General features: G+C 40.8%; 1 protein-coding gene across 1 annotated transcript; it reads left to right on the top strand.

Annotated features, from left to right (window-relative positions):
• Positions 1-336: 336 nt before the first annotated feature.
• On the top strand, positions 337-3998 carry LOC306996827 (uncharacterized protein; the record flags this gene model as incomplete). Its single annotated transcript, XM_079609731.1, has 11 exons — positions 337-603; positions 708-828; positions 987-1227; positions 1358-1634; positions 1715-1892; positions 1994-2070; positions 2308-2488; positions 2596-2844; positions 2976-3147; positions 3390-3538; positions 3643-3998. The coding sequence occupies 11 exons, from the start codon at positions 337-339 to the stop codon at positions 3819-3821; spliced, it is 2091 nt and encodes a 696-aa protein (XP_079465857.1). The 3' UTR covers positions 3822-3998.
• Positions 3999-13451: the final 9453 nt, after the last annotated feature.

Here is a 13451-nt window from a genome sequence, read left to right as displayed (position 1 = left end):
GAAACCAAATTTGCCTTGATCTTTTGGTATATAAGAGGTCTTTGTACCATAAAAACGTCCTGCAAGTTTCATAGCTTAAGACGTCCTCCCCATTATAAACGAATCATTTATTTAATCAAGCTCTAAATACAGCTCGTTCTGGATTCATGGTAAGAAGTGACGTCACGGTACGAAGTGACGTACCAGCGTTTGCATATGACCGCCTCCAGCAGAAGACAGTTACGCTTCAAGCGCAAGGCACTACGCTGATTTCGTATCGTTGTCGCGCCCGCGCGCCGCGCGCCTCACAAGTCGACGGACAGCGAGTGGGTATACTCTGTGCACAGGAAAATTACGATGCCACGCAGATGTGCTGTTCCTGGCTGTGGACAAACAACATCTCTGAATACGCTGCCGAAAGATCCAGACGTCAGGGAAAAATGGATGCAGTTTATTTTTTGCGGACGTCCCAGTGACGGCAGTGTTAACTTAAGCGTTTGTTCAGTACATTTTAATGATGACTGTTTCGAGAACAAATCTCAACATGATGCTGGCTTTGCCAGAAAACTGTTGCTAAAAGACAAGTCCGTGCCGACTATTCTGGGATCATCGACGACGCAAACTGTAAGTAATGTATTTTAAACTTTAAACTACTTTTTAAAGCGCAATTTCATTCATTATGAATAATCACAGTGTTTTTACTTAGTTTACTTGCATATTGTTTTCAGAGACCGCCATGTTCAGGCCCCATAACAAAAGATGTTGGCTGTCAAACTGACCAACCCACTCAAACATCTGTGGGCACACAGCTGTCGTTTCAAACCATGAGACCCAAGTATCGTAGCAAAGGTATTATTTATATAATCCTAACTTGTGTCATCATAATTATTTATAAGAAGCTTAAAAGTTGTATTGCCTAAAAGGAAGTATTTATAGTCCATATTTTTAGAATAGTGCAATTACAATTGATAGAATACAACTTTACATTGTATTTTCTAACGTTATAGAAACACAAACAGAGCAGTCATCAAATCTCTCAAGTGGTGATGTCGCCATACCCTGGAGTAACGTTACTTCACAGCCTTTTACTTCAACACCTTTAAAAGATGAACGGCCTGCCAAAAGGCGTCGCTGTGAATTGGAGGGCGAAGAAAGTGTGTCTTTTGAAGAAGTCTGTCGTGACTCTCAGGACGTAACATATGACCCTGCTCAGTCTGTCACCAGTGTGACTGAACCATCAAAGCATTCGTAAGTTTATCATTTTAAGTTTAGCATACATTAATGTGAACTGTATGTTTTACTGACTCGTAAAACTGTTTATGTTGGGGGAAAAAATACACTACATTAATTTTTTGTTATTCATTTTCTCTTGTGATAGCATGTACACATCCAAAGCCTCTCATGAAGACACCAAATATATTGTGTTTGAAAACTGTCTTCTTGAACTGTTCGAGACCTGTCCAGTATGTTCAAGAGCCTGCAATATTCAGCCTCGTAGCAATGGGACTTTTTTGGCCATTGATCAACTTTGCCCGCATTGTGAGTACTTCAGACAGTGGAAGAGCCAGCCCTGTGTCGGCAGTACCCCTGTTGGGAACCTCCAGCTGTCTGCTTCCCTGTACTTCTCTGGAGCTTCATTCTTCCAGATGAAAAAGGTTTGTGGGGTGTGTTTTTTTTTTTTCCTGTTTAAAATAGTTTAAATGTATAATGCATAATATTTTTTTTTCTTTTGAAGGTATTTGAGTCAATGCATTTGAAGATGTTCAAATACAGAACCTTCAGAAGGCATGCCAGCATGTACCTGGAACCACTAATAATATATAAGTGGAAGAAGGAACAGGTGGATTTAGTGAAGGATCTCTGTGAGGCGGACAAGGTGATAATTGGTGGCGATATGAGAGCTGATTCGCCAGGTAAAGAGTCATGCTTGGTGATGCAAGTTCTTCTGCAGTCTTAATAATTTGTTCCTGTGTAAACTATTTTCTAAAATATTATTTGTATTGTGACATTTTAGGCCATTCAGCAAAGTATGGTAGCTACACCACAATGGATCTTCAAAAGAACCTCATAATAGACATCCAGCTAGTGCAAGTGAGAAAATGCATTGATCACATCATGTCAATGCACACAAAATTACCAGAAAAAAGTGGCAACAGAGATGCCTTGCCTGTTTCAAATTTAATTATTATTAATTATAATTGTATTATAAATTACAATTGCTATTTATAATAAACCTTTTTATACTTCAAAGATGTAGTCGGATATGATTACTGTTTTAAAGGAATGAAATAACTGACTTTCACTGCCCTGATAACTATTGTTTCACAGAGTAATGAGGTCGGTGGTAGCTACCACATGGAGAAAGAAGGGTTAAAACGAAGCCTGGAATTGCTGGAGGAACGCGGTGTAAGGCTAGACTGCATTGTGACAGACCGACATCCCCAGATTCAAAAGTTTCTGAGAGAACGAAACATCACACAGTACTATGATGTCTGGCATTTGGAGAAAGGTACGTTTGAGCTTTCTTGTCTTGTGGTTATAACTGTACTTAGTACAGATTCTAATGTTAATAAATGGACAGTTTTTTTTACATTACATAAACAATATTTGTTCTAGGGTTGTCAAAGAAGTTGGAACAAATTGCCAGAGACAAGGACTGTTCAATAGTGAAAAAGTGGCAGCACAGCATAAGAAACCATCTCTACTGGACTGCAGCATCCTCTACTTCAGGACCAGAGAAGGTAGCCAAGTGGAAGTCCCTCATCAATCACATTCAGGATGTTCACATCCATGATGATCCATTATACCCACAATGTGAACATTCACATCGAGAGTCTAAGGGCAGCAGTAAACGCTTCAAACCTGGTGAGTGCACAATATTTCATATTATTACCATTACCAATCAAAGTGGCTGACTGTTATTCATCTGTGTGTCCCACAGTGCTAATACTGTTTCCATTGTCCTTCTCACAAATTCATACATGCTACTATTCCAGGTTCAAAACCACTTTACAGAGTCGAAAAGGTGCTGACTAACAACAGAGTCCTCAAAGATGTAGCAAAGCTCAGCCCTCACTTCCAGACCTCATCCTTGGAGGCCTTTCACAGTGTTATTTTACGCTTTGCCCCCAAAAGTGTGGTATTTCCTTTTATTGGAATGCTGTGCAGGTATGCAATGTAAAGTTGTATAGAAGCATCTTATTGACATTTACTGAACCATAAAGTCATATTATTTCATAATTGTATGTAATACAGGAAGCCTAGCATAAGCTATAACGTAATTTGAAAAGCAGTTATAACTTTTCGAATGCTTTGTCATTTCTTATTATTTAAAATTTATCTTGAAAAAAATTATAACACTGTGTCACTCTTACTTTTTAGTAACTACATGTTTTTTTCTGCTGTTTTAGGTTGTATTTGGCTGGCATGCATTTCAATGAAAATTCTAACCGTCCAAAGGCTACTACATCATCTGGAAAGCCAATGTACAGACTTTTGTTCCCCAAGGCTAAAAAAGGATTGTACACCACAAAACCAGTGACATCCAACCCAACGTACTGTAAGTTTGAATAGATGTTTTAATTAGTAATTTACAAAAAAATAAATACAATACACACAAAGTGCATAGAACTTAATTTACAGTGTTACAAAAAAAAATTCCAGGCTACGTCTACAATCTGATGACACTGCTGTTTGAAGAGGTTCTGCCAGATCCTTTTCCCTACATGGATGAGCTGCATAAAATTACAGTGCCTGACAGTCTATGCACACAGTATGACAGACCTTCACTGGAGGAGGCCATTGCTGAGCATGTGTCAAGGTTTAGTCAAGGGGCAGTTTGAATCCGACATAGCTGCCTTCCGCATCTGGGAATTTTTGCCGTATACACAGGACAACACATGATGGTATTACAACCCTGATCTTTCTGCCTAGATAGCCCCAGCACCAACTGACAAAGCTTCTGTAAGCCAAATGCCTGTAGCGCCTGATGGAAACAGAGAAAAGACATTTAAAAATATACATTCAAAAGGTGTTTTGAAAAGTGATGTGTGTGTGTGTGTGTGTGTGTGTGTGTGTGTGTGTGTGTGTGTGTATGTATATATGTCAAAACTATTGTTATTTGAATATACATTTTGTTACATTAAATATGTATAATCCATATTGACATAACAATTGTGTGTGTCAGATTTCTTACTGGTGTAACCCTCTAAGTCTCAAAGGACCATAGTCTGCCCTGTAAATGTTATGTGCATTCTGTAACGAATACAAATTTAGGCAAACAGGTTCAAGTCCCGGGTGATGAATCATACAGGTAGGTGGTACTGGTGCCTGGTTAATTCTTCTGACAACCTATTGAGAATGCTATTGAGTTTACAATTGTAGTCCAACATGTATGACATGTAATACTCAAACATGCAGATTAACATAATTATTATTATTTGTCTTTCATTATGTGCACATACTTCAGGGGTCTCCATGCAGCATTTATGTTCTTGCTCAGTGGGCATTGCACCACAATTGCCACAAGTGCACCTGTGAATGTTTAAAGCAATCATAAATGTGTTTGATATGACACCTTTTTATGTAGAATTGTCATTTTAAGGATATTTACACTATTACTTTTTATCACTGGCTAATATAAACACATTTGTATAAGATAATCGTGAAAATATGTAGCCTTTCTAGTAGGCCTACATGTGATAGAAAATTAAAAATGTTGCCATTTCAATGCTGCATCTTCAAATATGGCCTGTGCATGCATTTTTGTCCGTGGTACAACCTATCATTTCATTGAAATTAGTTAAATCATGTTAAACTGTTAGCAAATTAAGCTATAGGATAATTATGCAACAATAATCCGTTTTCAAGTGTCTCGGGTTACAATTTTTTTATTAGTTCAAATAGTTACACTTTCCATGTGGACACGGGCTGATCCAGTCTCCGTTGTTGTGGTGATGGTTCATTTTCCTCGGATTCCTCATCGGATTCCGGCTCAAACATATAAGGTCTTATTGCAAGAGCCATCGCTTCGCATGCATCACCCGCTATTAAACAGTTACGCTGTATCCGCAAATATTCTGGCTGGGGGCGTCAATGATTGATGCATAGGCTCTGACGTTAGCCAATCATAACAGTGGGCGTTAACACTGAACTCTTAAAGGGGAAACACCCCCAAAACAGACTGTTTGAACCAGAGGATGAGAAACAGGGTGGGAAAAGGTCATAAATCACTACATTTTAAAAGTTTTTTGATTTTTTTTTTTTAGAAATACTATAATTGCACCTAAGGGAACATAATAATAAAATAAAAAAAACCATGTCATGACCCCTTTAATTCTAAATATTTGCTTTTATTTTGTTGCTGTTGTTTTTGTTGTGACTTAGTAGATTTTCAGTGCTGTTTTGAAATTATCTGTTTATCTACATATTGTTGATTGTCACCATTTATGAGATTCATACACTGATTGTTGATGTCTGTGTGTGTCATTGCAGGCTAGCTTTTTGTGATCGTGTTTGTTAAAATCTTCTAACTGATTGTTGTAATATTGCCAGACCTCATGCTGCAGTAACACAGGATTTGTGGTGTGCAAACAATGCAACAACACAACTACTATATTCAAAAGACATCAGAGAATCAGTCTATATGATGTTGATTATAAAACCATCAACAGATCACCTTCATCACCTGACCTGATTCACATTAGCTTTCTTTGCTGCTGAAAATGTGTTTGACACACTGTCATAGCAGCCATAAAGACATAATAAGAGTTAAGAGCCCAACTAATGGAAACACTAATCACTGTTATGGTGACTTTAAATGAAACAGAGTTAAACCTCTGTTAATTCACAATAAAAAACTTCTGTAGACGTCTGACAGAAATAAAGTCAGTCTGGTTAGTAATAAGTGAAGCTGGTAATGCTGTTTGTGGAGTTGTTTAATCCTCCTCTGCTGAGATCTTTACAGATTTAATGTCTTTTATCTTCAGTGGATTTCGTCTAAGGCTGTGACTGAAGTCAGTTTTAGTTCTTGTGTTTCTGCTCGTCTCTTTTTCTGTTCTCTTCTTTCCTTCAGTGATTCTGGTTGTTAACAGGCTTTACTAAGGCTGAAATGACTTCATATTTAATATACACAAACTTTGTGGCTCAGATAAGGTCCAGGTCTGGTTTATTTCTTTGCTCTTGGCTGACATGTGGCATTGCTATGGCCTGCTTGTGGCCCAGATCTGGCTAACAGGAGTGGGCCACCCAAGGGCCGTCATTCCACGCTGCATGTGGGCCAGATCCACATTCCACAAGTGCCAGCTGTGGGCCGGATCTGGGCCGACAAAATGTTGCTATGTGGGTGGGCACCATTAAAATATGAACGAATATTGATTATTCTTAGACTCTTGTTTATATTTTACCCGTTAGGATCAGGAAACTATGTCGCTTTGAGATCCTTAACCACGTCTCCGGCACAAGCGTTCAGTCCTGAAGATCAGGAGCAGAGGCAATGGCTAAATATCTAGGATTTTGGCGTAATCTTTACACGCAACAATCAAAGATATATTCAGTAGCCCTCATGAATGTCCTTCAGGGACTTAATTTAACCGTTTTTACATTAGTAGGTTTTGGCCACCATTAAAGACGCCAGCAGATTAATTTTACTTCTCTTTAATGGCTTTGGATTGGCCAAGCCCGCGATGGTTCACGTGCACTTACCTAAGGTAACATTAAATTAGAACAGAAGTCGTCGGAAGCGTCCAAGCTAGATTAATCAACCGTATTGGTCCTAGACGGACAACGGACATCCTCTCACTCAAGCAGCCTGCAAACTTTCCTGATATCAGTTATTAGCCGTCGCTAAACTCTGAAGCAGCCTTGTGGTAACATACGAATCCGTTAATCTTATTTGGGAAAAAACAAGTCTCAGAGTCGTTCAGAATAAAATCAAAAGTTTACGATTTATTGACCAGGTAATGAAATAATAATTCAAAGTCCAATTCAAAAGATAAAATCATCAGTTTAAGCATATCATATCAGAAATCACAGAATTTGTAGAGATTATTACCTGTCAACAAAATTACACACATCGCGTGTGGGCAGTCAACCTACAGACTCCCAGAACCTTTTGCTTCTTTTCCTTATAAATCCAGAAATTCACCAAATGGTGAATAATGACAGACAAGTGGTGTCTGTCATTATAATTAGATTTCAGACCCCTATTGAGGGGTTCGCCAATGTGAGATCAAAATTAGCAACCAAATGGCTTCTTGATACCTGTGGCAGAGAATACTTATTTACATACAGGAGGTAGTTTGAATAGAAGATCAGGTGGGGACACACCTTCAGAGAGTACATCACATTTTTCGTATCTTAGAACTTCTTTTAGCTTTTCATTATGATTGGGAGAGTGAGACCATTTTACCAGGCGCACTGAGACACTTTAAATGAGACCAAACACATATCGTTACTTTTTTCATACGCACATAACATTGCATAGGTTTTTAGTGTATTTCAGGTGAGGAGGAGGGGGTTGAAGGGAGACATGGTGTGTGTGTGTGTGTGGGGGGGGTGTGAGTTGTGTTCTGTTGCATATGCAAGATTCAGTTCAAGTGTTAATTCCCAAGAGAGCCTTTTGTTTCATCTAGGGGGCGCTCAGACAAACTGGCACCAGCCTTACACAAAATGAACCCCAAATGAAATATCAACATCATCACACACCATAAAATGTCAGTGTACACACAGTGTGTTTATGGAAATTAATTTACCTGGCTCTGAGTGGACAAGGAGGGAGAGGAATACTCAGCTGCTGAGACCGTCTGGGATGAGGATAGACCAGGAGGGCGTAGGGGCTGCAGGTCTGTGCCCTCGAGCTCCATAAATTCAATGGGCTCATCAAGGCACACATCCTCAAACCCCTCATCACCCTCTAGATCATCCTGCAGGTCTTCATCCCGAATCCCATCGGGAATGTCAGGATCTACACCTGCGTCTTCCTCAAACGCTCTGTTGGTTTGGGAATACAAGTACTCCACACCAATGAGCTCTCCTGTACAAATACAAAGTGTACCACAGATGTTTTAATAACACACGGGCGAAAAACACCTAAAGTAAAATGTCTGCATGAACACAATACCTGTGTATTCACCGGGGCTGGTGTAATCCTGTGCCAGTTTCAGACCCAGAAGCTGCTGGCTCAGGGCATTGCAGTATTGCAGGAGCTGGCCACCGTAGTAGATTTCCTCCCTACTGGCACCTTCCACAGCAGCGACCCCACGTGCCTCGTTCCACTGCACCAGTCCTTCCAACAGGTACACTTGAAAATGCAAAGCATTTGCTCTTGTACCTAAAACAAATTCAGATCACCATAAAAAACACATACGCAATCACACACAAATAAACAACAGACGCAATTTTTGTGTAATGCAAACCTGGCACGAAGCGATTCAAGTGCAGGTGGAACGACTCCAGGGATGTTGAGCCACGTGCACAGCGATACGAGGAAAGAATGACCCCTCCCTTGGTCACCTCTCCTACCTTCCTGTACAGCTGTACACCTGGCGGGTCCTGGATGCACTCTAAGTGGCGCTGCTGGGTCCACCAGATCTCCTACATCCTCTGCTGGTCAAGCAGTTTGATGCCCATGGTGTCCGTTGCCCCCATGAAGTCCACAAGCATCTGCTCAATGAGCTGCTTCGTCTCCTGGGCCCCTCGAGTGCGACGGCGACAATGCTTTGCCAGTTCTTTGGCGGTGGGCTCGCAGCCTGTCGCCCGCTTGGCCTCCTTCAGCCTCTTCACATCCGAAGCATCCCATTCAAAGATGCAAGAGGTGAGGCGTTTCATGAAGGGGCTGTAAAGCGGGTGGCTATCTGTGGTCACCCCTACTGCAAACCTCCGCATGAAGTGCCAAAGATCCAGGCGGACCATCAGCTGGTCCCACTCACTAAACATTGCAGCCGCCTTCCCTTTCCCGGTGGCAGAGCAGCAGTCCCGGTCCACATAGAGGACTTGGGGAGGAGCTTCCCCACCTCTCCGGTACCTCTCCACGAGTCCAGAGCACATGGGGAGTAGGCCATCACCCTCTGCCTCAGTGAGGACACACATGAGGACCTGGCCAAACTCATTTCCCACATCCGTGGCCCATGCTGCTGTGCCAGCAGCCTCGCCAGCCAGTTTCTTAGTGACCTAAAATAGGATGAAAAGAAGTATTAATCTGGAAACACCTGTCGGTTTACATTTAAAAAATGTATTATATTGTGACAGAAGAAATATTATTCATGAAAACATGAGAACAAAAAGGTGACCTAGCCTCTCTGCTAATGGTGATGTAATGATGTGTCTTCTTACCTTTTTAGTGGAATCCATCTTCAGGATTGTTCCATAGATGGAGGTCACCCTGGCCTTTAGTTCCGGCAGCCGTGTCAGTACGTCTTTGGCGTAAACTGACAGCAGCCATGCCGGACGAGGCACAGGTACCATCTGAGGTAGCTGGGCAGCGAGACTGCTAGGGTCTGTGGCGTGGTCCTGGAACTTTGCAACCACAGAGAGATAATGGGTTGTCTGGGCAATCCAATGCTTTCTGTGCCTGACACACAGGCTTCGGTAGGCAGACGTTGAACTGTTCCCCAATGAGCGTCCCCGCATATACCTCACTATTTCCTTGTCACAGGACAGCCTGCATGATAAAACAATAAAGACCACAGCTCAATAATGAGCATGAAAGACAATTTCTCAAGTTAAAACGTAAAAAAAAAAAAAAAAAAAGTGTGCCAACCTGTAGGTCAAAACCGCAGGAAACATTTCCCTGTGAACAGGATCAAGCTGATTAAGGATGTCATGTGACCAGGCTACCAGCTTCTTTTTGCAGGACCGGCACTCAAGGTACTCAGTAGCCATGAAGTACCAGCCGCTGGCATCCAAGACCCTCCTGACCGTCTTGTACATCCCGCATGCTGTCAGCGGTAAACCAAGACGGCGACAGTTGGGCTGTGAGCAGAGCAGCCTGTATGACCACAAGCGGTAGGGGACCCACAGGAACAGCCTGGCATGATAGAAGGCATCAGGCTTAGAAGGGGGCTGAGAGTAGAGAGGACGGGGCCCAGGAGGATGCCACCAGAGACGCAAGTTCTTTGTCAGAACTAGCCTCGCAGACTTGTCTCTGGTGAAAAGAGCCTTGCTGACCCACAAATGCTGCTCTTTGGGCAGGGTCTGTCTCCAGCCTTCAGGCAGCAGCAGCAGCTGTAAGGGGAAGAAAAAGAAAAATCGTGTGTGTCTATTTTTTCTGCTGCTGATTTTTCACTAACCATTTGAGCATTTTACTTACTTCTTCTGTGGGTGACACAATACAGATAGTTTAAAAGCAGCTTTACAGAATTCAAAAATTATTAAACATAAAACAAGTTTAAACTCTGCTTTAAAGCACCTCTAAAAAAAGACTATCAGCTCAAGTGTCTGATCAGTTCAGTTCAGTTTAACTGTGTTAAGTTTATGCAAGAATTATAATATAAACCCTACAAAAACAAAGTTAAGTTAGATTCATGCCTGGAGACGCTGATCCTGACAGCATGTCAGCGTCTCTCCTCCGTATGTACTTCTGCAGAGTTTCCATCTTCGTACCGGGTCTTGCAGTCTGCTTTTTCATCCACTTGATGAAGCTGAAATAGAGGGACACATAATTAGCCCAACACTACACATACTGTCTGCATTCTCTGTTAGAGATGTGAACACATACCCTTTTCTGTCGCGGTCCGTCGTCTCATAAAGGTCCTTAAATGACATGGTGGCATATTTGCCAAATCCAACAAGCACCTGGTCTTCCTGGGCTCGTGTGCCAAATCCCTCTCTGACCCGGCGCTCGCTTATGGCAGCCACCATGTCAGGAAACAGGCCGGCATACCGCAGCAACACGTCCTTGTTGCTCATGACAGCAGACTGGGTGGTGTCGCCAGCCTCCCGCTCCCGCTGATTCACGGCCAGCACCATGGATGTGTAACCAACGTCGTTGGAGAGCAACCATTTAAAGGTCTTGCCCCGGTACTGGCCGAACTGCAGGGCGCATTCACTCATCGCGAGATGGTGATCGGATGTATCACCTCCCGCTGCTGCCACGCGACTGATGGCCTCCTCCTTCACCCTCGCAGCAGGCAGCAGGGTGCTGCCTTTTTTGTAGGCAGCAGCAAGGGCTGCTGCCTCAGGTGAGGGTTTCAGGGTGAGCTCACCGGAGGACTCCCTGCGGAACTGGGCACTGTGATGCATTTTCTACAAGACACAAAATAAAGAAATAACACAGTGCTGTTAAAACACTAATTAAGTAAATACACTTGTCAGATCTACAGTAGTGGCCAAAAGTGATGTCCAAGGGGACATTTGCTTTTATTGACCCAACAAGTTAAATTGAACCATCAAAATTTAAGGAATATGAGGTATTTAATTCATTATTTGGCAAGAAAAGGGGCTAAAGTTGATATCAAAATATGGGTTTTGTTTCACTATACGACCACACTATCCGTTAGAACCTAAAATTGGAGTATAAATGCATAATAACATCTGAATTAACACTTTTTTTCTTTTCTTAAACAACAGATAAATAAATTTTAGTGAAGACACTGTTTTTATTTATTTATCTACAACCAAATCAAAATCTCTTTTATCAACTCAAAAAGAGCAAAATATCTAAAGTCAGACAGGTCACACAGACATGACCTGTGCATGACCGTGCATGACCCTGCAAAACTTTGCTTTCTGTCCCCCATCCCCCCCAGCCACAGGTCAGAGGTGGGGGTCGTTTTTGACATCCTGCTGTTACCTAACTCTATAACTGTACAACATGTATATAACCTCTCAGAATACTAATGTGGTTATTCTACTACACTGTAAAACTTAACAGTAATATTTTTTCTCAATTAAATTGAGTTCACTGCACTCAAATAATACCAAACCTTGAAGTGGCTTGAATGACTGAAACAGAACTCAAACTGAATGAGTTATAGAACATTTCTAGATCCTAGAATGATAATTGAATAATAATTAATTAATAATCAATTAAGTGATGATTGATCATTAGTGATGAACACCTGCTGTTAACAAGCAGAATCATTGAAGGAAAGAGAAACACAAGAAATACAAGGTTTAAGGTCACCATGATGGAGATCAGCGTTTGCTTTAGTTGGGCTCTTGACCCTTGTACGCGTGAGTACAAGTTTTTCTTTGGCTGCTGTAATTGAGTGTTTATGAAACATTTCTTATGGTACAAAATTCAAAGATAAGTATGTTTGGGTGATGATGGTCAAGGTTTGATGATGACAATCATCACCTAATGATTTGATTCACTGATCTCATTCAGAATCTGATCTCATTCAAATCTCTGATTATATTATTAGTTGTATTTGAAACTTTTCGAAAGAGTTTACATCAAAAAAGCTAGCAGAGTTATGACTATCAGATAGTATGAAGGATTTTACAGAAAATGTAATTCATCACCAAAACTTACACAGACATCAAGAATCAACATGTGAATCTCAACAATGGTGACCATGAAAAAAAAATGCACACTGCAATGCATGCTGGGTACTACCATAATACATGCATTGCAGCATGAATAGTTTTTAATGGTCACCATTGTTGAGATTCATATACTGATTCTTGATGTCTGTGTAAGTCAGCGTGATAACAGAGCTTTTTAAAATCTGATTGTAACAACAATGGGCCTTCCGTACAAATCACAGTTATTTTATAATGATGAATATAAGTTATTTATCACCTGTTTAATCAGAGAATACTCTCTAGTAAAGATAATAGAATCAAGACACCAAATGATGATTCATCATTTTCATAATTCATCATCGAAACACAATCACACGCTCAAACTTTCTTTTGGCTTTTTTTGCCATAACAAATGTGTTATATAAACACTTAATTGTAGCAGCCAGATAATACATGGTGTTATAAAGTCAAGGGTCAAGAGCCCAACTAAAGCAAACACTAACCACTATCATGGTGTCTTTAAATTAAACTCAAATCATCTTCATCTAAACCTCTGTTCATTCACAATAACAACTTCTGTAGACGCATGATAAAAGTCAAACTGGTTAGTAATAAGTGAAGCTGGTAATGCTGTTTGTGGAGTTGTTCAATCCTCCTCTGCTGAGATCTTGACAGATTTAAACATGTTTTATCTTCTTCAGTTGATTTCATCTAATGTTGTGGTTGGAAGTCAGTTGTAGTTCTTGTGTTTCTTTTTCCTTCAGTCATTCTGCTTGTTAACAGCAGGTGTTCATCACTAATGCTCAATCATCTCTTAATTAATCACTTAATTAATCACTTAATTTCTTGACTGCAATATCTACTTTTAGTGAACTCAACTGAAATAATTGCAGAGTACTCATAACTATTGTTTTTATAAACATAAATGAATTGAGGCAATCGGTTTCCTCAAATGTAATGAGTTAGCTTAACTCATTGGATTGGACTTTGTGTGTGATATTTTGAGC

This window comes from Phoxinus phoxinus, assembly GCF_949152265.1.
Source record: "Phoxinus phoxinus genome assembly, chromosome: 4".
NCBI lineage: Eukaryota > Metazoa > Chordata > Actinopteri > Cypriniformes > Leuciscidae > Phoxinus > Phoxinus phoxinus.
This window is presented reverse-complemented; position numbering and strand designations above follow the sequence as displayed.